The 23,465-nt window shown below is 39.4% G+C and overlaps 2 protein-coding genes across 4 annotated transcripts in view; one reads left to right on the top strand and one right to left on the bottom strand.

Moving 5' to 3' along the window:
- The window catches only part of LOC100550231 (DGAT1/2-independent enzyme synthesizing storage lipids), a 43,027-nt gene extending 31,511 nt beyond the window's left edge, over positions 1 to 11,516 (top strand). The window contains exon 8 of one of the 2 annotated variants that reach the window (XM_085221123.1): positions 11,498 to 11,516. The gene's annotated coding sequence lies outside the window, so the exon portion shown is untranslated. Of the gene's footprint in view, positions 1 to 2,104; positions 7,436 to 11,497 lie in introns of those variants that run through there. The other variant, XM_085221121.1, reaches the window with a different exon arrangement.
- The window catches only part of XKR4 (XK related 4), a 231,573-nt gene continuing 208,926 nt past the window's right edge, over positions 819 to 23,465 (bottom strand). Inside the window, exons 3-4 of one of the 2 annotated variants that reach the window (XR_014882507.1) lie at positions 15,256 to 17,424; positions 819 to 14,648 (exon numbers count right to left, since the gene is read on the bottom strand). Coding sequence is in view for 1 of the 2 variants with exons in the window: in XM_085221118.1 (XP_085077244.1) it covers positions 16,478 to 17,424 (947 nt within the window). In the remaining variant the exon portion in view is untranslated. Of the gene's footprint in view, positions 17,425 to 23,465 lie in introns of both variants that reach the window. The other variant, XM_085221118.1, reaches the window with a different exon arrangement.

Below are 23,465 nucleotides of genomic sequence, written 5' to 3'. Positions count from 1 at the left end.
TAAGCCCTCCTCAATCCCAGGGGATTTGAACACAGGAAGATCAAGGAAGCTCATCTTCCCTGGAGTTTCTCCTAGCTATTGTGTTCAGGATGAGGCTGGATGGGGCCCATCACTCCCTTGCCCTCTATTGCATGGGGATCACTGCTTGGTAGGTGGTGATGCTTTCAGTAGACAGAAGAGAGGATGAAAACAGCAGCGCACTGTCTCCTGTTCCCTGTGAACTGTTTCAGGTGCTGGAGGAGTTCTGGGTTTCTGCACTCCTCACTCTGTATTCCTTGTGGCTGAAATGCTTCAAGAGCCATGAGAACCACAGTCCAGAAATCTCCCCCTTTCCTAGGGAGCATCCTTACTACCTGGAAGAACGGACTGTGCCCTCCACAGGGCTCAGCAGTATGGGCCCGCTCCATGGGCAGCTTTCTGGGAGGCCTTCCTTCCAAACATCACTCAGGGCTCTGACCTGGGTGCCCAGAGCACCCTGCTCTACTGCGCTTGGGGTGAAGTGCCCGTGGGCTGTCTGGTGGCTTCCTCGGGGTCCTTGCTGTGACACCACTGGTAAAGTTGTTCACATCCTATAGGGATCTATCAAATCTTCTACAGAAGTGGCTTAGGAACTGCTCACACCACTCCTGTGCTCGAACACAGAGCTCCTTTGATGATATTATTGACTGTATTGTATAATAATTAGAGGTGGGAAGGCTCTTTGGAGATCATCAGGCCAATTCTTTGTCAAAACAAGGCCATCTTCAGTCTTGTTCAGTAATAATGTTGAATGATCCACCATTTTAAGACAGTTTTTAAAGAAGACTCTAGAGCCATGGTAAAATGACCACAGTGTACTTTATTTAATGATTTTGGTACCTTGTGTTGCAATAAAATAAAAAAAATCTACAAAATCCAAATATATAAAATTTTCAAGTTTTCCTTTTAAGTTTTACAAGAAAAATCAAGTTGTAACCAAGGAAATTTGTTAGTATGAAGCACTACTTTCAACTTCATTTCATCACAAATTGCAACTTACTTAACAGACCAAAAGAACTATGGTACTGCAGTACATCAAATACTTCACACACTGTGTTCTTTACTATAGCACATGTAACCTCTGCCAGGGAGACAGCAGTCTCTAGCCGATAAAGACACTCTTCACTATCTGAACTCTAAAGGAATGTTTGTATACATGGAATCGGAATATATATATTTACAGGAAGATTCTTTTTTTAGTAACTATTTTGATTCTTCATTTCAAATAAAATACCAAATACATTTTTACAATGTTTACAAGTCAAAGCACAAGTTCTGCAATGATTATCATTCACCTCAAGTCACTGTGCTTGTACTGGGGGGATATCTACACTGCTCCATAAACACAAATGTGATCTTCCGTAACTTTATTTCCGCAATGGTGACAAAGGAGTATAAGCACAGTAACAATTATTTTAGCACAATCAGTGTATAATGCAACAGTTTGCAACAGAGAACTGAGAAACTATTGGTCCATTCTGTTCAATTTGCTGTTTATCTGCCAACTGTTACGTTTGTTGTTGTCACATAAATTGTGTACAAGATAAGAGTTAAATAACACAACTTGAATAGGAAAGAGCACACATTTTTAAGGCAAATTAATAAGCAGCTTATGGTGTCTTTTGTCAAACTATACCCCAACGGAACCTAAAAATAAAATGTATGTTCTACAGCTGTCAATAATTAGGTTTTCTTGTTCTCCTTTATAAATTGATCAACATGGCTTTAAACCTGGTTATTCAAAATGGAAAGAACTCCTCCCCCCAATCCCCACATTTAGAAAGTGCATGACTTTTTATGCGCCAAAACAAAATAAAAGGCAGCTGAGGTAGTTAGATGTAAAATGTATTTACGAAAAATAACTGAAAAACTAAATCCAGGACATACACAGTAAAAAACCACCCATTTGGAATTGATTCTATATCATGCAATAACTTAACGCTAAGCAAGAGACTCCATGATTCCTGAACAAAAGAAGAAAGTGATTTTAGTAATAATAACAAAGGAATGAACACGGAATACACGATTGGAATTTGAATTTCAAGTATTTGAATCTATCTGCATGTGCACTTTTTTTTTTTTACAGGCTTTTTGTAGCATTAGGAAGTAATTTACTTTTCATCAGGTGTTAAGAACTGATCTAACTCTGGGACTGCAGCTCCTGAAAGGCAGAAATACATCACAATGGCCTGAAGACGCACAACTGCCTGTTCATGCCACCTCAGCTTGAGTGGAATTCTATGCACCCGTCCTCTGCTGAGGCCACCTGAGAGTCACAGGCCCATGGGTTCCATGCCTGTGTCTCATGGGGACCTGATGTGCTGGGGGCATGCCTGAGGTGTTCCCATGTCTGGATCTTTGCACCACAGAGCCCTATTTCTTCTTGACCTCGCAGCATAGAGCCCTATCTCCTGGACCTCCCCTTCCTCAGCCAGCGCTGCTGCAGATCAGGTGACATGGCAGCCTTTCCTCATTTGGCGAGAGGGACTGTGTCCCATGCCTACAGACAGGAGACTCCCCAATGGAGCGATGGCTTCAATCTGCTCAGGATAAGGAGGGGTTTGGGCCTGGAGTTCTGGCCTTAGCACAGGGGCAGGCCCGGCATTCCCTCTAAATCCTGCCTGGAATCCCTACCTAAATGCAAAATCTGTGCGTGCAGGCACAAGAGGAGACTTCAGGGTCTGGAAAGGAGTTTTGTGAATAAAGTACTTCTAGAAGATGTCAAAGTTGGATGTATGTTCCTCTCCTCAGCAGTGACCACCTAATTCATCCTGTTACTGAATGTGCGTTGTGCTGGCTGTTCTGCACCCTGCTGTCAGACCTCACTGCTGATACCTGCAACATCACTGCTACATGCAATTTGGGGTCATGAGTTCTGCACTTGGCACCTAATTCTAAAAAGTCACACTAGAGACCGTTGCAAACCTATTGATTTTTTTTTTTTTTTTTTTTTTGTGATAGTGAAAACACAGAGTTTGTACTTCTGAAATGTGTGCATGTGGTTTACACATAACTTAGTAAAAGAGGACAATATATTAGTGCCTTCTTTAATATTTGCGATCTGTTAAACAAAGAAATGCTGAAACTCTTATTTATTTTTGCTTAATGTTATATTCCTCAGCTTCCCATATTATGATTATGATTTTCAGATTGATGTGTCATTTTGCCCAGCTTCAGTTGCAGCAGGCCAAAACGAGGAATTGCTGATGCCGAACCTACAAACTACAGTGGCAGAGCAGAGCTGCTGCTAATTGCCAGTAACCTTTGCACAGCCTGCACATTAAGGCCTGCAATTTTTTTCTGCTTTTACCACAGAACTATGTGGAAAACTTGAACACTGAGGTGCAGGATTTCTTGAAGCAGTGTGGTACTGCAGTGTTCCCCAAAATGTTTGTCAGTTTTCTGTTCTTTTTTTTTTTTTTTTTTAGGCGGTGGGGAGATGGGAAAGAGTGGAATTGTGAGAATCTCAGTTTCTCAAAGAAGCCAAAGCTTTATGACTTGTATGTAATGTATGGAAAAAAAAAAAAAAAAAAGTTTTTGTAAGGGAGAGAAATATATTTCAGGTCTTCATAAAACCCAAAGATGCTAAAAGGCACACCTCTGAAACAGCTGTGAAAATGTTTTACTTCCTGCGAAACAGCAGTAAAGGCAATCCTTTGTTTTTCCCTCTGCATACCGATTTGCAAAATACAGAAAGCTGCAGACGGCATCTTTTAGGACTGCATTGCAGCAGCTAATAAACTTGTTTCCATTCCTGGCACCAACCTCTAAGGGCTAGGAATCCAGCTTGATGGTTCAGTGCTTTGGCACTGTGGTGTGTCTAACATCACTGCTTCCTAAATTTTATTTGCTGCCTTTCCTTTCCAAAGAGAGGATACAAACACCAGCCCCATGTCCCAGCACTCAGCATCTGCCCCATGAAGAAGCAGCCCTTGTCCTCATCACCCATTCAGCTGTGCCAGTAGAGAATCTGGAATAAAAGGATCTACCTTTCTCTTTGTGACCCTAGCCTGTTGTCTCTGAGGTTCCTGCATCCCTGATCTGTGCCCTAGTACTGAAGACTGGGATGAGCTTGGTCAAGATCCAAACCCTAGATCCTTTTTCAAGGGTTTAAGCAGTTAAATAGTGACAAGCAAGGGCTGGAGCAGCAGGCTGATGGGGACACCAGGAGACTCTTGCTGAGCTTAAGTGAAAATTTCACCTCCTCAAATTGCCATTTTTTCCCTTGCTACACCAAAACCCAATGACTTAGAATTTATATAAAGATATGCATTCTTCTTGAAGTTGAAATATGTAGCTTGAAGGATTTTTTTTCATGGAAAATATTAAAATATTATTAATATCTCAGTTTTCTGAACATTTAAACAGATATTTAAATTTATTCTGGAACCCAGGAAGGTGTCTTTGACTCATTCAGTGACTCACAGAAATGGAAGACCTAGAAGTGCTTTATATAATTTCCAGAGGACTATTTTTTCAATACAAAGACTGATGTTCCTTCCCCAGAGATTTTCTTTTGCCTAATCAGTATTGGATGCGCAAGGACTGGCAGTTCACTGATAGTAAAGTTCAAGTGTGCTGTAAAATAGTGACTAAAGAGATTCCATAAAAATAAATTTCATCTGGAGAGGCATTGTGAAATTTAATAGCAAAATGACACTTGCCTACTCTCACAGCTTACTGGACTCTGGTAAAGTCAAAAGAAAGTCATCCATTGCTATGGAGGTCCTTCAGGCAAGCCCTTTAAGATTATAAGCTGCCTATAGTCAAGGCAAATCCCAGTACAATAATTGCTCCTTTTCAGAGTGCTGGTGTAAGTATTACTTATCACTGTGTTCACCGGGCAAAATTTCTCAATCAGTCCTTAGACAGTGTCTTTTTTTCTTTGTAGACCATGCAAGAAGGTTTTGCAAGCACAGTAAGTCTGAATCTTTTAGGATCATCGGTCTCACATGAAATTGCTTTGAAAGCTCACCGGTTTTACTAATGTCTAGAAACACTTGTGCACATATTTTCTCCAAACAATCAAATTCACCAGTCAACCTGAAAAAGAAACTTTGAGCTGTGCATCATAAGAGATGAAAGACAGAAGCATGCACAAGTTACCTAGCCTTATCTGAGTGTACATTTTGCTATAATGACCGGAGAATATGTTCATTTTAATTACTACAGGGTTTATTATTAATAGTTTTTGTAGGAATCCATTTGGAAAATGTACATTGGAAGGGCTGTTCCAATGCGAATTAACTGGCATGCTCCTCAGACAGCAAATTTCATGAGAACAGTGTGCAACAAGGAAGAACAATGAAAGTTTGGATTTGTGTGTGCGGCTTTTTGCTTTGTTGAATTTTTTTTTTTAGTAAGTAAAGACTGCAGAGAACTGAACAAAGTTTTAAAGCCCAGCTGTACCCTGCAAAATTACTGTCAAATCAGCATGATAAGGAACTGTGTTTATTGCATCTCAGTGGGTTCTGCATCCAGTGCTTGCAGTGAGAAGATAATCCTATTTGCTAATGCCCTGGATCAAATCCAAAAGTCATACTGGGTTTGGCATGGACCTGCAACGTGACAAATAATGATTGTTAAGTTGGCATTTGTGTAAAGATGCAGGTAAGCGAGTGTGGGAACAAGAGCAGAGACAGCTTGCACTGGTGAGACAGCCTTATACATGGAAGGGCACTTGAAAGAAAATGCAGTGATGCTCACTTACTAGAATAACACATAACTCAAAGAATAGACAGCAGAATATCTGTCCCAATGTATAGAACAAATTATGCAGAAGAGATTTTCTGCCTTTGAGAATAAATGGTAACTGATTTAAAGGAACTGCAGTTCATTTGAAGAATTGAACTTGCGAGGGGATCTGCCTGCTGATCCAGAGGGTCCCAGGTTAGTGGCTCTTCTGCCAGCGTCTCCAAAACAAAGGATATATGTGGATGCCCCATCTCTGGAGATGTCCAAGGCCAGGTTGCGTGAAGCCCTGGGCAGCGTAAGCTGTTGGGTGGCATCCCTGCCCATGCCATACATGGAGGTTGGGATGATCTTTAAGGTCTCTTCCAACCCAAGCCATTCTGTGATTTTATGATTCTATGATACTCACTTCAGGTTATTATGGGCATGGGCATCTTCTCTCAGCACTGTCACTCCTCAACATAGGAAGGAAATGGAAGCAAGGAAAAAAAATCATAACAATGTCTAATACATCCTGCAAACTTGTTTGAGTGAATGTTTGAAGAAAACACAACTGTTACGATGTGCTACACTTACAGATCACGCATGAAGGTTATGGACACCTGCACAGTGATTTCCTTTGCAACCCAGGGTGCTACTGTTCCCACTTATAAAGAAGCAAAAATTGACAACTTATAATATGCTTAAAAGTCCTTCAGTGGTGATGTGCACGAGAAGCTGAGTGAAGAATACCTGAGCATGAAGAAATACCATGAGGGCTCATCTGCTCCATGTATTCACAACTTTCTCTAGTTGTAAGAAGGCTTTTCCCACATCATCTATTATCTCCATCTTTATTTTCAGCTCATGATGTGTAGATGAGCAAGATGATGCCAGGACTACCTGCACTAAGGAAAGATGAACTTGTGAATCCACTACTTGTTTATTCTCACATGTACTGCATGAGAAACCAAGTGAAAAAGCGCACAAAGCACTTGAACTACACTGAGCCTCTCCTATTCCATATAAAGAAAAGCCCACTTTATGAGTCTAACTTAAGTGATATGTTTTTGTACAAGCCATCTGACATTTATCCTCTGTAAAGAAAAATATGCATTAAAAAGTCATTTTTTTCCTACAAGCTATTACGAAGATCTACAATTCCTAGATTTAACAATCATTGACACAACAGCCACACCAAATCCTTGCCTCATGTGCTCTAGTTTGAGACACCTCTGTATATTATTGCTAATAAACAATTGCCAATAGCAATGCAGGTATATCTGTGAAGTGGATTAATCTGTCTCCCTGTATGTTCCAGTGAGCTCATAACAGGTCTGGAATGTTCTCAGCTAACATCTTTAGTTGCAAAGAGAGTAACTGCAACACAATACTGTATTGGTGTTAAGGTTGTGCAAATGTGTTTTTTTCTTTTCTGATAAGACTGCTCCTCCCCTTATTCACTGAAACAACTAGGGCAGATTTCCAAGTGTTTCACAAACCCTTCTGATCCTGTCCAGAGGAATCCTTTACTTCCTAGTTTTTAAGAGTTTTTGATCTCTGGCCTCCCTGCTGAGCGTACCAGTGGGTGCACTTCCATAATAAAAGGTACACACTGATCAGTTGTTGACATGGACATGTACATTCTGGGGAAACATTCCATTTTTTTCCCTTCTGTTTCACATCAAAGAAGCTAAAATCTACCTGTAAACTAAAAGCAATAAAGGAATATAGTTTTTTCCATTCATTCACTTGGCTTCTAGTGTTGCTAAATGTGTTTACGTGTTTTGGGACACAGCTGGTTCTCCAGGAAAATGCTCCACCATCAGCATGGCCATCTCAGAAATGAAACTGGGTTGACTCTGTGGGTGGTGAGGAACCACTGGCAGCACCTAAACCTTCTTCAGCTCAGCACTCCCTCCCTTTCCCCCCCCACAAATACAACCTCTGGCTCTGCCAAACAAATCCAGTGGATGAACGACTCAAAAGACGAATGATGAGGGTTTAGCTGGGATGAATTTACTAATGTTGCATTCCTTGTGAATGTACCTTTGCAGTCCAGGCACCACACTGCATGCAGCTGGCAGTGCTTTTCTTCCCTCTCTCACTGATTAATGTTCGCTCGCGGGAGCCTGATTACTGTATTACAAGTCGCAAATTTGCAAGATTAAAAATGCCTATTGAATTAATTAGCTGCAAATCAACCTGAGCAAAGCTTGACAAGCTCCAGGTTGTTCCAATGGAATAAAGAAAGAAGGAATCAATAGCAGCTACAGAAACACGACAGTGTGCTGGCACACAACATATAGCAGCGCTTTCCCTTTCTGCTGATAACAGAAGATTTGTTGTCCATACAGTGCTGCCTGAAGAACTTAACCCTGTCCGAACTGACATGCCGTCTCATGGAGCACCCCACTTTTCCTTCCCCTGCAGTGCTCACACTGGGACACACCACAGCATGGGCTCCTGTGTCCCAAAACAGGGATGTGGAAGTGACATTTGGAGGGGCTGGGGGCCACTTTTGAGCTTGTTTGAGCCAGCCACGGTGGTTAGTTTTAATCTCTCTTATAAAGCAGATCCTGTGGGAAAGTTATGACATTTCCCAAACGCAGAGCTGAATGCTGTACGATGGCTGGGTCAGGAACTCTGTCTTACACCTGAACATCAGCACAGCCAAGGCTTTCATAAAGGTTGTTGAACTGTTCTTGTTTTTAGCAAGGGGTTTACAGAACTGGGACTTTACAGCTTTTTAAAGCTTAAGAAAAAGTGTATCACATAACTGAAAACAAAAGCCTTCAGTTAACCGGCTCATAATCTTTTCCTCAGCTTTATAAAATTTAAAATTAGTTCGTATCAAGCGCTGGCAAAGAAACAATCTGGGATACACGGATAATAAAGCAGAATGCATACTCAGAAAAGCAATAGTAATTAAAATTTCAGAAATAGCTCCTGTATATTCACGGTACTTCTAAATTGGCAGAGGTAGTTTCATCTACAGATACATGCATTTGAAATTTATCATCAGGACATAATCCATGAATTATCAAAACCTTTTTTCTGACACACGTGCTGGCCAACAAACACTTCTTTTGTGCTTTTCACTCAAATGTCAGGTAAACCAGTTGCTGTATTAGAGGTTATTTCCAATATAACCTATTGACATTAATAACACTGATATTCGGTGAAACAAATATAGCCAACACTAAATGAGGCAAAGGGCGAACTAATCACTTTGCTGTCTGCCTAAATGATTTTTTTCCTCAACTAACTATGATTAATGAAATGTAGCACTAAACATTCTTCCTCCACAACTTTTCATTAAGTTACTGACACAATGCATCTCAAAGCTGTCTCCAATAATGACTAGAATGTATTTTTCAATCGTGGTTTTCCTTTTGCAGTTATCACTTGATTACCCTTAACGATGATGACATTCCTGATGCTTTTTCTTTAGTTACAGAATTTAAATGAACTATAAGATTAAATCCTAATAGAATCTCAGGACTAAGCGTATACACAAGGAGTGCACTGTGGGCTCAGAAAGCTGTGGGTATGGCTGTGTGGTGCAGCTCTGGTGCACCTGAGCTCGCTGACTGAGCTCTCACAGCAAATCAAGCAGACGTGGCCAGCGTAGCACACTGCACTAACAGACCAAACTGAAGGCAGCGTGCAGAGATTCAGGCTTTGTCACAGTGCTAAACATGTTCATACAGCTTTTGGTCTGGTTGGTTTTGCATCTGCCCCAGATTTTTACAGTAGACATTACTCTGGTTGGACACGTGCAATAGCACTGGATACATGTGGCAACCTTAGAGTCCTCCTCACTAAGGGGACGCAGTGCATCAAAAATATGTCTACACTTTACAGCATAATCTTGTAGTCTTTCACAACAAGGGACAAAAATCTCAAAACGAGAGAGCAAGCATGTCCTCCTCCTCAGTAGTGTGCAGCCCTATAGCCTTCCCCTGAGAGGTAGTAGCTAAAGATATGGATCACTGTTAGCTGAAGAGAGAACTGAGCCAGGCTCTCCCTGCGGTCTCTGCTTGCCAGAAGTCTCATGCAGAAGAATCAGTCATGGGTATTTCTGTGCAAGGCTCTGTCTGATAGCACCCAGAGGACCCTGCCCTTCAGATAGGATTGACAGAGGAATACCAGCTTGGGGGATCTTGGCAAGTGTAGACAGGAGTTGCGCTGCTATGCGCTATGAAGACTGAGGTGCTCCTGACCAAGGCCAGAAACAAAGTGTTAGGTGCCTGAACCTTTCATATAAAAAATGCAGGAGCTCCCGGTTTGTACAGCTTGGAAGATCACAACATTAGCCAGAGCTCCTTGGTGTACCTCGTTGACCCTTCGGTGTACTCCACGTGGTTCTCCTCTGGGCAGGCTCTTTGGCACCTAGGGTGAGCAGGGATTGGTGCACCACATCCAGCCCCTGCCCCAGTGGGCTTGTGGAACATAACTCCGGCTGCATCTTGCCTTGGCACCGCACTACCTCTGCAAGCTCTTCTGCACGTTCAACAAGCAGCTTCTCTACAGTTGGGAAATTGCTTAGGGGTGAACAGTATGTGGCCTCGCCTATACAACTACTGATTCCACTTGTAGAAAAGCTGCTGGCATGTCTAGTACTACAGCATACACAGAAGTGAGGTCTAGAAGCAACTGCTTCCAAAGATTCATGAAATATGAGAGTGCAATCTACAGATAGAAGAATGTTTATATCCATAGCAGTCATATCTATGTTTCTATGAATGTAGCATCTTGTTACATTGAAAAATCCAATTCAATTTTTAAGCTTCTCCCAGCTATTCCTGGATGGAAATGAGAGTTTTGAGTTGGTTTTAAAGTGTTTTGTTGCTTTTTTTTTTTTTTTTTTACAGTGCTTTGCATGTAGAGTTTTAGATTTGATCTTAATATTAGTTGGCCACATCTCACAATTAATTGGAAATGTCTACCAATTCATACAGCATATAGCTCTGCTGTAATCATATGCAAGCTTCTCTCTTCCATGTCTAACTCATGCAAATAACCCCCTAAATGTGCTGAAGAGATTTTTTTCCCTGCATCTGGCTTATCGGCCCTTTCTGTTCCAGGATTCAGAGTAGGGACGTGGCTTACTAATGAGTATATATGACTCTCTGCATAAGAATTAGATGCAAAGTGTTCAGAACAGAATATAAGTGCTGGAGCCAAGCTGTTTAAGAAAGGCTCCTTTTAGTGAAGGTACTGGTCAGCAGTTGGTTTGTATAGGGATCACTGGAAACAAGTGGGGTTTTATGGACATATTTCTAAGTATTCTTAAAATGATCCCAAAATAGCAGCTCAGTCAAAATAGATATGTTAATCAATGCTTTAACTAAGGAAGAAAAAAATGATTTGATTCACGCAATGTAGCACTAAGCTCAGAGTACCTGAAATTATTCACTCAAGGGTTTTGTGAAGAAATCCTACCAAACACCTGCAGTGAGGTCACTGTGGTAAAGCAACCTTACAAACAACCTCAGTGGACAGCTCACATGCTAAAAGAGTTTTGAAAGTGATCCGTGAACCAGTGACACATTTCTCTAACCTGGTGCAAGCAGGGCTTTGTGAGGTCATCTCCATCTTTCCTGTAATGAAATCATCTACTCATATGAGATGTGAGAAATCTTCTTGGATACAGATCACTCAGTAATCTGCAGCAAAGTGAAAAGGATGGATAAATGTGTTTCAAAAAATCACTATCATTGAATTGCAGTAATCTACTGCATTTTTTTTTAATTCACAGATTTAAACAATCTGTAATCATTTTGCACTTTATCTGTTTTATCAGAATGAAGAGGAATGGATTCAATGCAGTAATGAAGAGACCTAACTCTAGAAACAGTCAAGGGAGAGCTTCACAGCGTAATATCCCTGCCATACAAATGACTGTGTGCCACTACTCCATTTGGCTTTCTGCTGAGAGCATGGGCTTCAGGAGAGCTAGCCTAATTGCTACAATTAGCAAAATTAAATGGCTTATTGTTTATTTAGACAATTCTTCCCACATTCGGCATTGTTATGCTGCAGAACTAGTAATTAGTGTTGAGCTTGTAAATTTGGGGACATGTGTTGTGATTATTTTCACTACGCACCCTCGTATGAACTCAACCTAAAAAAAGCCTTTATAGCTGGATGCACAAATGTGATTCACTCCACTTCCCACCATGCACAGGAGCAAGAGAGGCAGCAATAGGACCCCAGTACTCTGCTGAGGGCTTTTCCTTGGCATTATGCAGGCAGTGCAGGGGTGCAGAGTAAACCACAGCATCTCAGCTGCTCTGGGCTGTGTGATGTTATGGGCTGAGCAGAGAAAGGACGGTGGCTTTGGGAGCTGGATCACTGGCAGAGTTAACTAAAACTGAGAACAGTGCCATTTTTAAGGCTTTTATGGAATCGGATGTTCAATTCAGAAATATTTCTAATTACTGGATGAAGGGTTATACAACAGGCTAGTTGTGAATACTTGCAGGCCAATCTAAAGTAAATGAATATGTTGGCTTTTAGGTAGACTGGGAGTCCCTTTCCAAAAATAGCACCAGTCATGCTTTTAATACCACTCATGAATTGCTCTTTTGGGGAGATCGTGGTATATTGATGAGATTACCATATATCTTTTAAAAAATGGGTTGATTAGTTGTTCACCATGTATTAAAAACTGCAACTCCAAAAATTTTTAGATTTTCTTCCTCTGCTTAAAAGTTTACAAAATCAGACCGCTAAAGTCTAGCATTTATGTTTGGAAGGACTATTTTCCCTAATCTCAATGCTACATAAATTAATTAATACAAAATTTGTTAATTTGCCAATGAAAATAGCATTTATATGCCACCAAGCCCAAATAACCCAAGCACAGAAACACTACTCTAACACAAGAAGCATATTTTAGCTGACACAAAGAGAAGTGGAAATGTTTTTTTCATTATTAAAACTGCATTAAAAAAAAGTATTGCACGTTTTTTCAAATATTATTATAAGACTATCTTACTATAGAATAAATAACACTTCTTTTCAAATAAAACAAACAGTTTATCTTACATTTTCTTACTTTTTTTTTGAATGAGCATGGGTATGCATTCTTTTCATTTAGCAGTGAATACTGCTTAAATTGCCTTTTCTGTAGCACACAAATCCATAGCTCTCAAATTGTAGGACCAAGATAAAAGTTACCTTGAAATTTGCTGGCAAATTTGTTTGGTTTGTTAGGACAATGCTCACATTACACTTCCTTCTAACAGAGATGTGATTACTTTCTTCACCAGAATGTAATTATGAACATTTTAATTTTCCTGTTATTCTGCAATAGAATTTAAAAGACCTGATTTTTTTCATTATTTTAAAAACAGAAGATTTTTTTGCTATTGCTGTCTTCATTGAACTTTATTGATAGACCTTAAAACAGTTTGCATTAAAAAGAATAGTGCATATTGATTATTAACTGTCCGTAAGGCCATCATGGGATTGAAATGCGGAATATATTTAATTTTGACATGTTGTATAAAAAATTCTAACAGCTTTTATGGTGACTGTTCACAGCACAGCAGACTAACGAAACAGTCCATGTAGTCATCTGAGCGTTAAGGTTTCAATGGCCGTTCTGTTCTCAGCGCAAATATCACTGACGTTACAAACATAGCAGAGCAAGGTTGCGGAGAGCAAATTTTGACTCAGAATAAAATGACTTCTCCTTATTCCTGAAACACCCAGCCCGAATTCAGAAGGCAGTGGAGTACGCGTACTGCCTCTGTGTGTATGTAATGTCAAGTATGGCACTGTGCACTCAGAACCTGCAATAGTTTGCTTGAAATGAATTTACAAGCTCTACTAAAAACATACTAAAAATGATGAGAGGGTAAGCAAATTAACTGGTAGATACTAACAATGGAAAAAATAACATCTCCGTATCCTTTCTTCCAAAACCAGAGAGAAAATCAAACACACCCACTGCTCGCCTTCTCCAGAAACCTTGCAATGCAAGCACTGGTTCAGACCATAACCCTTTGCAATCTGCACTGTTTCTTCAGTGCTGTCAGCCCTTACCAAAGGGCTCCCAGCTCCCAGGAATAGCAATGTGGCATGAGAAGGCCATCAAAAGAGGGCCAGGGCTGCTGATACCTGGGATGTTGTCCTTCTCTCCAGGAGAGCCCATGCGGTTGGAGAGCACTGCCCGCTGTGCCCCGCTCACACTGTTTCTGAGTTACCGAAGAAGCACCAAACATACAGAATGGTTTCAGAAAGAAACCCTCACATCTTGGATTACAAAGCTTACACTTGTTTGTAAAGGCAAATTTCCTTTTGATATCAAATGTTGGATTCTGGAGCGAAGGCTCTTATTGAATTCATCCAGACAAAGGGCTTTGTCCCCAAATCTCTTTTAGCAGTTTTTACAGTGATGTATTTTTGACATAACATGAGAGATCATCTCTTCATAGACATCTATGGCTGCATGGAGAGAAGGGTAATCACTCTGTACAAAGCTTTGGGTTTGGACTATCAAAGAACTTTTTTATTTAAAAACAATTATCGAGGCAGCTGGCCACTGCTTAATTTGAAAATACCTAAGAAACCCTTCAAGCATGGGTGTTTTCTGATCTGTGCAAAATTCCTTCTGGATTGCAGGTTCCTGCACTTCCACAGATAGATATTTTGTTTCGAGGAACTTGCCCCAGCAAAGATCAACAGATACTGAACATTTCTCTAATAAAAAAAGTCAACTTTAAAAATGGCTAATTGAACACATACAAACAAACAAAGATGTGTAACCTCTGCCATTTCGTAGTACAAATATTAATAACAGGAAAGACTGAAATTTACCCAGCAGCATATACAGCAGTGACTGCACTGAATATACCTGACATGAAGATTAAAATACCAGTCATCAGGTCTTTTCCATCCTGACAATGCCATTTAAAAAAGTAACTCTTCAGTTCCGCTTCACTCTCCTAGAACGGATGGAAATAGTTTTAGCAAATTGTTTCTTATGGAATCGCTTGGTCTCTTTACAAACCACTTATACTTGAAGCAGGATCCGCAGTTTATGGTGTATTCTAAAAGTACCCATGTAGGCTTTCATATCGCATTACACTGCAAAAACAAACCCATAATGTGTGAAAACCAGGTTTGTATCAACCTGCAGAATCTAGCTGATAAAATTCATGGACCAATTCTTAAAATCTAAGCTATAAAGAGAATGAAATGTATTAAAAGATTTGAGGTTTATAAAAAGTAACCTTTTTATACCATATTTTTACTTTACAAAAATATTGAAATAATTCATGAGTTTTTCACTCTGCACCGGCTTTAAAAAAAATACTATCAAATTTTGACTTGCACCTTTAATGCATCTGAAAGCACCATCAGGGGATACTTTTAACATAAAGAAGGATACCGTTGACTAGATTTAGGGAGGTATTTCAAACCCAAAAGCTTGTAGCAAAAGCACTCTGTATTACAGCGTAATTTTTAGATATATCTGGAAGAAGTCTTGAACAGGCAGAAGAGGGTCTTCCACACAGCTTGGTTATATCACACTTCACTGAATATACTTACTCAGAGGTGGCTGAAAGTCTTTAAAAGACATCACTTTCACCTTGGGTGGGAAAAATCAGAGCTGTCTCGACACGTTGAGAACTGGGTTGGTCTTTCCTGCTTCTTGGTCTCGTAGGGCTCATGCCACTCGTGATCTGTCCCTTGGGCAACATCAATCTTGCAGTTACACAATGTTTGGCACTAGAAGGGTATGGCATGTCACAGTCTCTTGTCACCCCTGCATACATTCACACTGAATCATGCATTCCCAGTTCTGAAACAGAGAGAAGTTTCAGTGCGTTCATCTCCTTGTAGTTCCTTCTGAAACATCTGAATGGGGTCCTCCAAAAAACTTTAGAATATGAAAACTATACTTCCTTGTTCTTTTACATACATATTTATATATTTTTTGCAAATTGAACACTGAATCATGATTATCATTTAATTTACATCACTACGTGCTGGAGCTCCTTATTTCTCCTGAAAACCAGAAGTGAGCTGCATAGGATTTCTGTTGAAAGCAACATAAAGGACTTAAATTGCAATTGAAAAGACTTTGAAATTCCCAGAAAACAAACAGTTCTGGCGGTGTCAATGTTTGTGAGCTATATAATCAGAGTTATTTTCCATTTATAATCTTGCTAACACGATGATGCATCTTTTTAATTAAGAACTATTTTGAACACCTAGTCTAACCTGAATGATCTATTTATGGGGCGTCAAAGACTACTATGCTCCTATTTTCCCCCAGAAACCAGTTTTAATAATGGCAACATTGTGTGCTACAGTTTTATTATTTTTGAGAGGATTTTTCTTTGCTTGCTCTCGCCATTGATTATGCAAATATCAATTATTCATTTCTAAAATAAAATGCACTACTGGCTAAAGTTGAAAGCTCTGGTCAGAGCCCCCCTGTTGGTTTGCTTGTGAGTACCGCGCAGTCCGAGTTTCATAGCAGCAAGGAGTCATGGGTGAGTTTTCCCAGTAACTGATCAGTATGTGTGAGTTGGTTGTAGGTTTTTTGTTTATTTTTTGAGGCTTTCAGGTGATGTTGCTGTATCAGTGTCCTGCAGATGGACTGCACACAGTGGATCAAATGATAATCATGATGGTCGCCAGACTAAGAACACTACAGCTTGCTGCTCTAATGGTAGTACACAGTTTGTTATTCCTACAGCCCTCCCATCAATCCTTAACTTGGACTGTAATGGCAGAGCTTCTCCAAGCTGCGTTTTCGCTTTGTCTATAATGTGGTTTCGTATTCCAAGCGCTCCTGGATGAGGGCATCATCTTTATACTGTAGCCGTGGAGGAGCAGGGGAACATTCAAACGCTAGGATCGCCTTCCTCAGGCTCCTGTCCAACACGTGTCTCTCCCAGGCTGGGTACCTGTTCCTGAACAGATCGATCTTAATGACCGACTCCTCAATCCGGGGTGGGCGGGATGAAGGTGTGGATGGAGCAGTGGGCCTCACCTGGAACACAGGCACACAGCCATCCCGCTCTGCGAATTTTTGATCCCGCTCACTCGTCACACTCCGGTTGTTGGAGATGGACCGGAGAGTGTTTGTTGCCACTTCTGTGGGTAGGGTAAAGGCAGCTGCAGGTTCCTCACAAGCACAGCTTGGCGACTGCCCAAACCTTGGTCCGTTGGGATGAAAGAAGGCATAGTACATCAGCATAAAAACAATGCCTGTCAGAAAGCTGCTGAACACCACACACAGTGCTGGTATGGCAAATGCATCGGAGATTGGTGGGGCCTTGTATAGATACCAGAGAACACTCAAGGCGGTGTTTTCCAAAAGGATCACAAAATAGTAAATGAAAAGCCTACAGCGTGTCCTTCCTTCCTTGACGTTAAACCAGCTGAAGATATAGATTATTCCAACAACCATGTCAAAAACTATCTCCTCCCATTTGGTGATGCAAAACTCTGTCTCGCAGTGGACGATCCAGAAGGTCATGATGCACCAGTGGAGCACAATGAAGATCCCAAAGTACAGCTGGAAAACCGAGGCAAAGAGAGCAAAAGTAATGACCCTTGCTGCAATGGTGAAGAAATGCCAGCAAAACTGGATTATAACAGCCATATAACTGATGGGTTTCTTGTCATCACGGGAGTCACGGAGGGCCTTCTGGTAGGAAGCCAGAGCCCAAGCTAGAGATACGAGAGATGCTGCTGCAGTAAGACCTAGGAGAAAACAGGAGATGCAGTTAGGGCATAGTTGGGATATCAGCGCTTCGTTGAAACCGGTGAGATCCTTGCTGCTTTAAATGCACTCCTCCATTTGGATAGTAAGATCTCTTTCTTCACCTTTAGCTCAGTCAGTAAGGAGAAACCAACCTCTATAGTTGAAATTTTGCTGCCAGTACAAGCGCACTGTATGTTAGATACACACAAACAAGAGTGGCTAATAAACTACACTCTGAGGCACTCATTTGGCAGTTTTATGTTTGAAACCAGTTCAGTCTTTCGCAGCTTAAAGGAATTCAGTAATACGTGTCTCTGCCGTCTGTGATTTAGCAGGATCTGCTCTGGTTATTCTATTAAAGAATATGATTTTTCTGATTTTGATAAGTTATTAAAAAAGTTCAGTATAAAGCAAACAAGCCTTTCTAACTAATTACTAATTACAAATGCTTTCAAATTACATTCTCACGTGCAGTTTACTAAATCAATAGAAATGTAAGAATACGTCCCCATTTTTGAACGAAATTAAACTCCTGTCCTATCAAAATTTAACTCTTGCCTTACTCTTGCTGGGGGAAAAAAATGGCACCCATTTTGATAATCCCACCATACTTTAAAAGAATAATAGTTGAAAAATATCAAAACTTCATTTTATTGCAATTAGAGGTTTAATTTTAGAAATGCTGGAATTTTCTAGGGAATTAAAATTCTGAGTATAGATAAAGTTATGAATACATTTTCATGGAGCCTCATACATGTCCCATATACCACGGAATTACCTATGTAGAAGCCCTTAATAATAGCATTTCTGAAGTACATATCAAATATTTTTCATTAAAGAGTGCAATACAAAATCATTTCTCATGAGATTATTTCTGTGAAAATAATTCTCATTCACTCGAAAATGTAAAAACAGTAAAAACTGTTTTCACAAAAACCTTTCCATACTTATTTTGAGTGCGTATTATTCATTTTATTTAAAGTGAGTTTGACCGCTCTTGGATGGTAAACTTAAAAAAGTTGCTTTGCAATTGAATCACATTTTTAAATTCATCTATTACTTCCATTCTCTATCAGACAGATAGCTTACATTCCCATTTAATCAGTGCTATTGTTTAAAATATTTATTTGAATATTTTAACACTTACAGAGCATTCTGCTAGAAATACATTATAATTTTTCTTTGTTAGATGATTAATTTTTATTTACTTATGACTTGCATCAAGCTGCTTTGGATGGAAATGGGAATTCAACAGAAAGGCAGAAACCTTCCACAGGAAAAATGTATCAAACATTTCATACATAAAACTGATCAACTGAGCAAATTTTACATGCAGGTAATGAATAGAGTTGTAGACCACAGGAAGATAATAACATTTCAGCTTGTTCAATATCTAAAGAGTTGATTAACTTTGAGCAAGTTATTGAAGAAAATGAAGCTGAAAGGAGGAAAACATTTCCTTTGTCTGCTGTTAAAAGCTGTTTAATCTTTTCAACAAACTTCAGATGTGGATGCACAAATAACATACAACAGCTTTCTTTAGCACCAAACCATCAAGAATAGATTACTTAAATACAAATTCTAAGTATATTTTCTAAACACAGAGTGGTAAATCTAAGCCAAAGCACACGTCGCCATTTCTTTTTAGGAAAAAAAAGAAAAAAGTTTATATTAAAACAGAAAAATGTAGGTTATGGAAATAATATCTCATTCTATTTAAGCTTAACACACTAAGATTTTTCTCTTGAGTAGTATGCAGGGCTTCATCGCTTTCAGAATGGATTGTTTTTGCCAATGTTTCTCCTACATCACGGGCAAGGAGCAAATTACGTTGTGAGCTCTGACGAACCCATGAATTTAAAAAGCCTTTTTTAAAAAAAGAATATAAAATAAACAAGAAGCAGAAATATAAAGCAGACTTAGGATTCCGGGGAAAATTTTTGAATAAAACATCATAATTCTTCTTATACATCTCATACTTAAATGCCTGGGTGTCAGAACACTAACATTACTTCTTCATGCACAGAATAAATGATCAGCCAGTAAGACAGGAAGGAGACATGGTATAAATTGGTATTTTCATTTCTGACATGCATATTTGCTCTTCACGCCGGGCTGCCTTTCAGTGACCGTAATCTCTGGAGATGACACTTAACAACTCAAAATGTAGCTTCTCGTGTTCCTGCAGGAATGTTTTATCTGTTCCTGAAAAAAACATAGATCATTTCTCTTATGAAATTAAAAAAAAAAATTAAAAAAAAAGGAAAAAGTAGAAAATAGGACAAAGGATAAGAGAATCTTTTAATACAAATGAGCCAATCTGAGCAAGTGCTCAAAAATAGCATTATCAGCACAGGGAAGAATAACACAAGAGAAAAACCCATATATTTCCATTGCAAATCTAACTTTAATGACCTCACACACTCCCCCAGCTGTTTGCAGAGATATCATCAGATTTGCATTAGGAGGTGTAAAATCATTCATTAACGCGCACAGAATGTTCCAGATAAAATTCATAGGAATTTCCAGTGCTCTAATGCTAATTAATTCATAGTCATTTTCTGTGACAGAAAGAACCAAGCACAATAGCAAGGTTAGTCACTTATTTAAATAGTCATTAAGAGGGAAACATTCTTGTGCTTTTACAGAATAAAATCAGGAATGACAGCTTACAGGGAGGAAAAAGGCATCAAGGGAATGCACGGAAAGGAAGAGCTACCTGTTAAGGCACTGTGTCTCTAATCTCGCACTATTGGCAACAGTGTTAGGGATACAGACTTCAGATAAGGCTAAATGCTTCATGGACACCATCCATTTTTCTTTATTGGTGAACAATTACTAAAAATAATGTAAGTGACAATAAATGGCGGTTTGCTACTAACTAAATGCTACAACATAAATAAATCGCTGGGAATAGTTATCAATGAAGTGAATTAATATGGAACTGAATGGCTAATTGATTAATTAGAACATATGAATGCATTTCTGAGCACGTGGTCATAGAAAATTATTTATCCATATTTCAAAAGAGAATTAAAATATATTTCTATTATTACCAAAACAAAACTTTAAATGGCACTAGGAAAGAAAAGGACAGGATGTCCTAAAGTCCTAAGGGAAGACAAAAAAAAAAAACAAAACTGTAGCAAAAGAGGTAGTTTAACTTTGACATGGGAATGCTTAGTTTCCATTCCAAAATGAGGTGACAGATTTGTGGAGCCCCAGTAAACAGAGAACAAACACTGGTTTTCCTGCCAGCTTCAGCTTCTGCACCTACTTCAGGCACTACTGCAACTTTCTGGCATATTTCATAGCCATATATTTCAGAGTTTTGTGTTTAGAGTCTTGATCTTAGAAATTAACTAACCATTCCCAAGGAGTATATACTCCAAAAACTAGATACTGAACCATTACAGACTACTGAAGTCCAGGAAAGCACAAGTTCCTAAACAAGTCTTGGGAAACACAAATATATGTTCCTATTCCTTCCTTTCTAAGAGTGAATCCTCAGTGTGTTTTGCAGCATGTGATCTGGTCTCTTTAGAGACTCCAACTTATTGGGAGTTTTCCTACCTACCACAAGCCACCTTAGCCGAGCCCCTTTAAAGTAGTCTCAATAGTGAGAACAGTCAGAAATACATTGTACTGGGACAACTTTCTGTTAAAACTATGCATGTTTTGAGTGAAAAAGACAATATTTTTTGTTCTGTTAAGGATTTAGCATTACTTAATTACGTTAACTGTATAAAGGATCAACAACTTTGTAATTACAAGTGAGTTTCAGATGTCCCTGAGATAATGCACTTTCTACTTGAAAATATAGAGCAGAATTGCCTTGACTGAATAGCATTAACATATTTCCCTGGAAATTAGTCATTTCTGTAGATATGAGAGATGCTTTTCATGTGAGAATGTGGCATACATGTATCGGCACTGTAAATATAAGACATAATAAACCGCAAAATGCTGCAGCTCATTATAGAAAAACATAAAAAAAGCCACTAAAATAAATGAAAGAAAACAAAGGGAAAAGAGAATGTATGCGAAGATGGACATGTTTACAAATGTAGAATTACTTCAGGGAAGCGAACTCAAATAGCTACAGGAGTGCTAATGAAGTTCTTTTCAACAGCAGTTGTGAGTAATCTGACTGAGATGTTTTGCTCATGAGTAATCCAAATGGAATCACGCACAACAGATAGGGGCTTTCCATATCACACTTCTGCTTGACAGTCACCACTTAATCGTATCCTGCCGGCACCTCTGTTTTTCCATTTTGATTCTTCCAAACATGTATAATTTATTTAACTTTGAGGAAAGCAATTCAATATCTAAGCAGCATATTTGTTCTACTGGTTTGTACTTTTCTTCTGCTCCCGCAATATAATCTTTAGAATTGAATGTAACTGAAAAAATCTTTGTCTCGTTCTCACGCCAATTTTATCTTCTCCCTGATTCATACTTATTTGAATGTACATGAAAGCGTACTCAGATCCACAAACTACTTTTCTGTTCTAATCACATTGGTCCATGAAACTGCTATACAATAAGTTCAGGACACCTCAGGTCAGCTGAAACCCCTACAAATTAATGAATTTATAAGATAAAATGCTCCTTGGCAGACATGATTTCAGAAACACAACTCCTGCCAAGGCTGTTCTCTCTCTGCTGCATCCTCCCTTTTAAACTTGCACTCATCTCACTGTTTCCAGGAGTAAATTCGTGCTAAAAGCAGGAATAAGAAGCAGAGCAGGACATGTGGGAGCGATAACTTTGCCTAGGATCTGGAACTAGGAAACATTTTAAGAAAACCTATTTTTATGAGCTTCTTACTTGGTTGAAAAAGTGACAATAAATACATCCGAGCTTCCAGGTGCTTCACTGCAGCCAAGAATCTCTTAACGCTCAGCCCCCTTTCAGGCCAGAATCCTGTAGGAAACAGTATATCACTGCTCCAGCTTCAAAAAATGACTTGGTATATTAACACAGCCTTCACCATGCTGCTCTGTGAAATGTTCAGGACAGTGATCTTATGCAGGACTGCATCTGTCTGTGTTCTTGTTACAGATTCTCCGTAAGTGTGTTGCCAGGATAATCCTATTACTTTCCCATAGTCTTATATTAACTGTCCTCACTTATAGTCAAACACCTTCGGCAGTTGAAACAAATTTGTTGAGGTCAGAAAGGGATTTTTTTCTTCTTTCTTACTTGCCAGTAGATCTGATTGTTCCCAGATAAAAAAGGCACCTTACTGAAATATCCATTCCTGTAGATCTGATTTAGACTGTTCACCACCCACAAACATGGGGATTGAAAGTTTTTGAGGATGAGCCCCTAGTAGTTCGTAATTCCAATGTTTTTCACATTCACAACTGCTTACATTCACAACTGGAGATGAGTAACATGGATGGTTTTATCAACTTACAGCATATGGTTTAATTTTTCCTGCTGCATACTGGGTGGGATAATGCAGCGTGGAAGATGACAGGGACACTTCCTCATTGAAATGTAAATGGGATTTATGCCTGATATTACCTCTCTTAGAGAGCTCCATAAAGTTTAGAGAGAACATGCAAGCATATATAAGAATAGCTTCTCCCATGATTTATTTCAGCTGCTATGCTATGCTCAGAGATTTCCTGATGAGAGAATTTCCATCTTTCTTTAATTTGGCTGCCCATGGAAAGTCATCTGTGTCCTGGAAGCCTAGAAACACATATATTAGATCAGTTACAATCAGTCTTACTCATTTAACAGACTTCTAATTTTTTCCAGTGGTGGTTTGCATTCAGTGTAGAGGACAAAAGGTTGGCTTACTGCGCACCCCAGTAGCAGACTCTGGGTTTGTACCAGACACCTGCTCAACGATTTGGCTGTGACTGTACTCAAGGTCATGTCCATCTTAGCAAATCTAACTGCTAGATAAACTGTTAAGACACCTCTGCTGAACAGCCATCCTGATTGTAGCTTTAAACAGGCCCAAAGAAACAACTGAATAATAGTCGTAATTTGAAGTCAACAGAAACAACAGCTTCTCTTT

The sequence above is a fragment of the Meleagris gallopavo genome, chromosome 3, assembly GCF_905368555.1.
Source record: "Meleagris gallopavo chromosome 3, MGAL_WU_HG_1.1, whole genome shotgun sequence".
Classification (NCBI taxonomy): Eukaryota; Metazoa; Chordata; class Aves; order Galliformes; family Phasianidae; genus Meleagris; species Meleagris gallopavo.
This window is presented reverse-complemented; position numbering and strand designations above follow the sequence as displayed.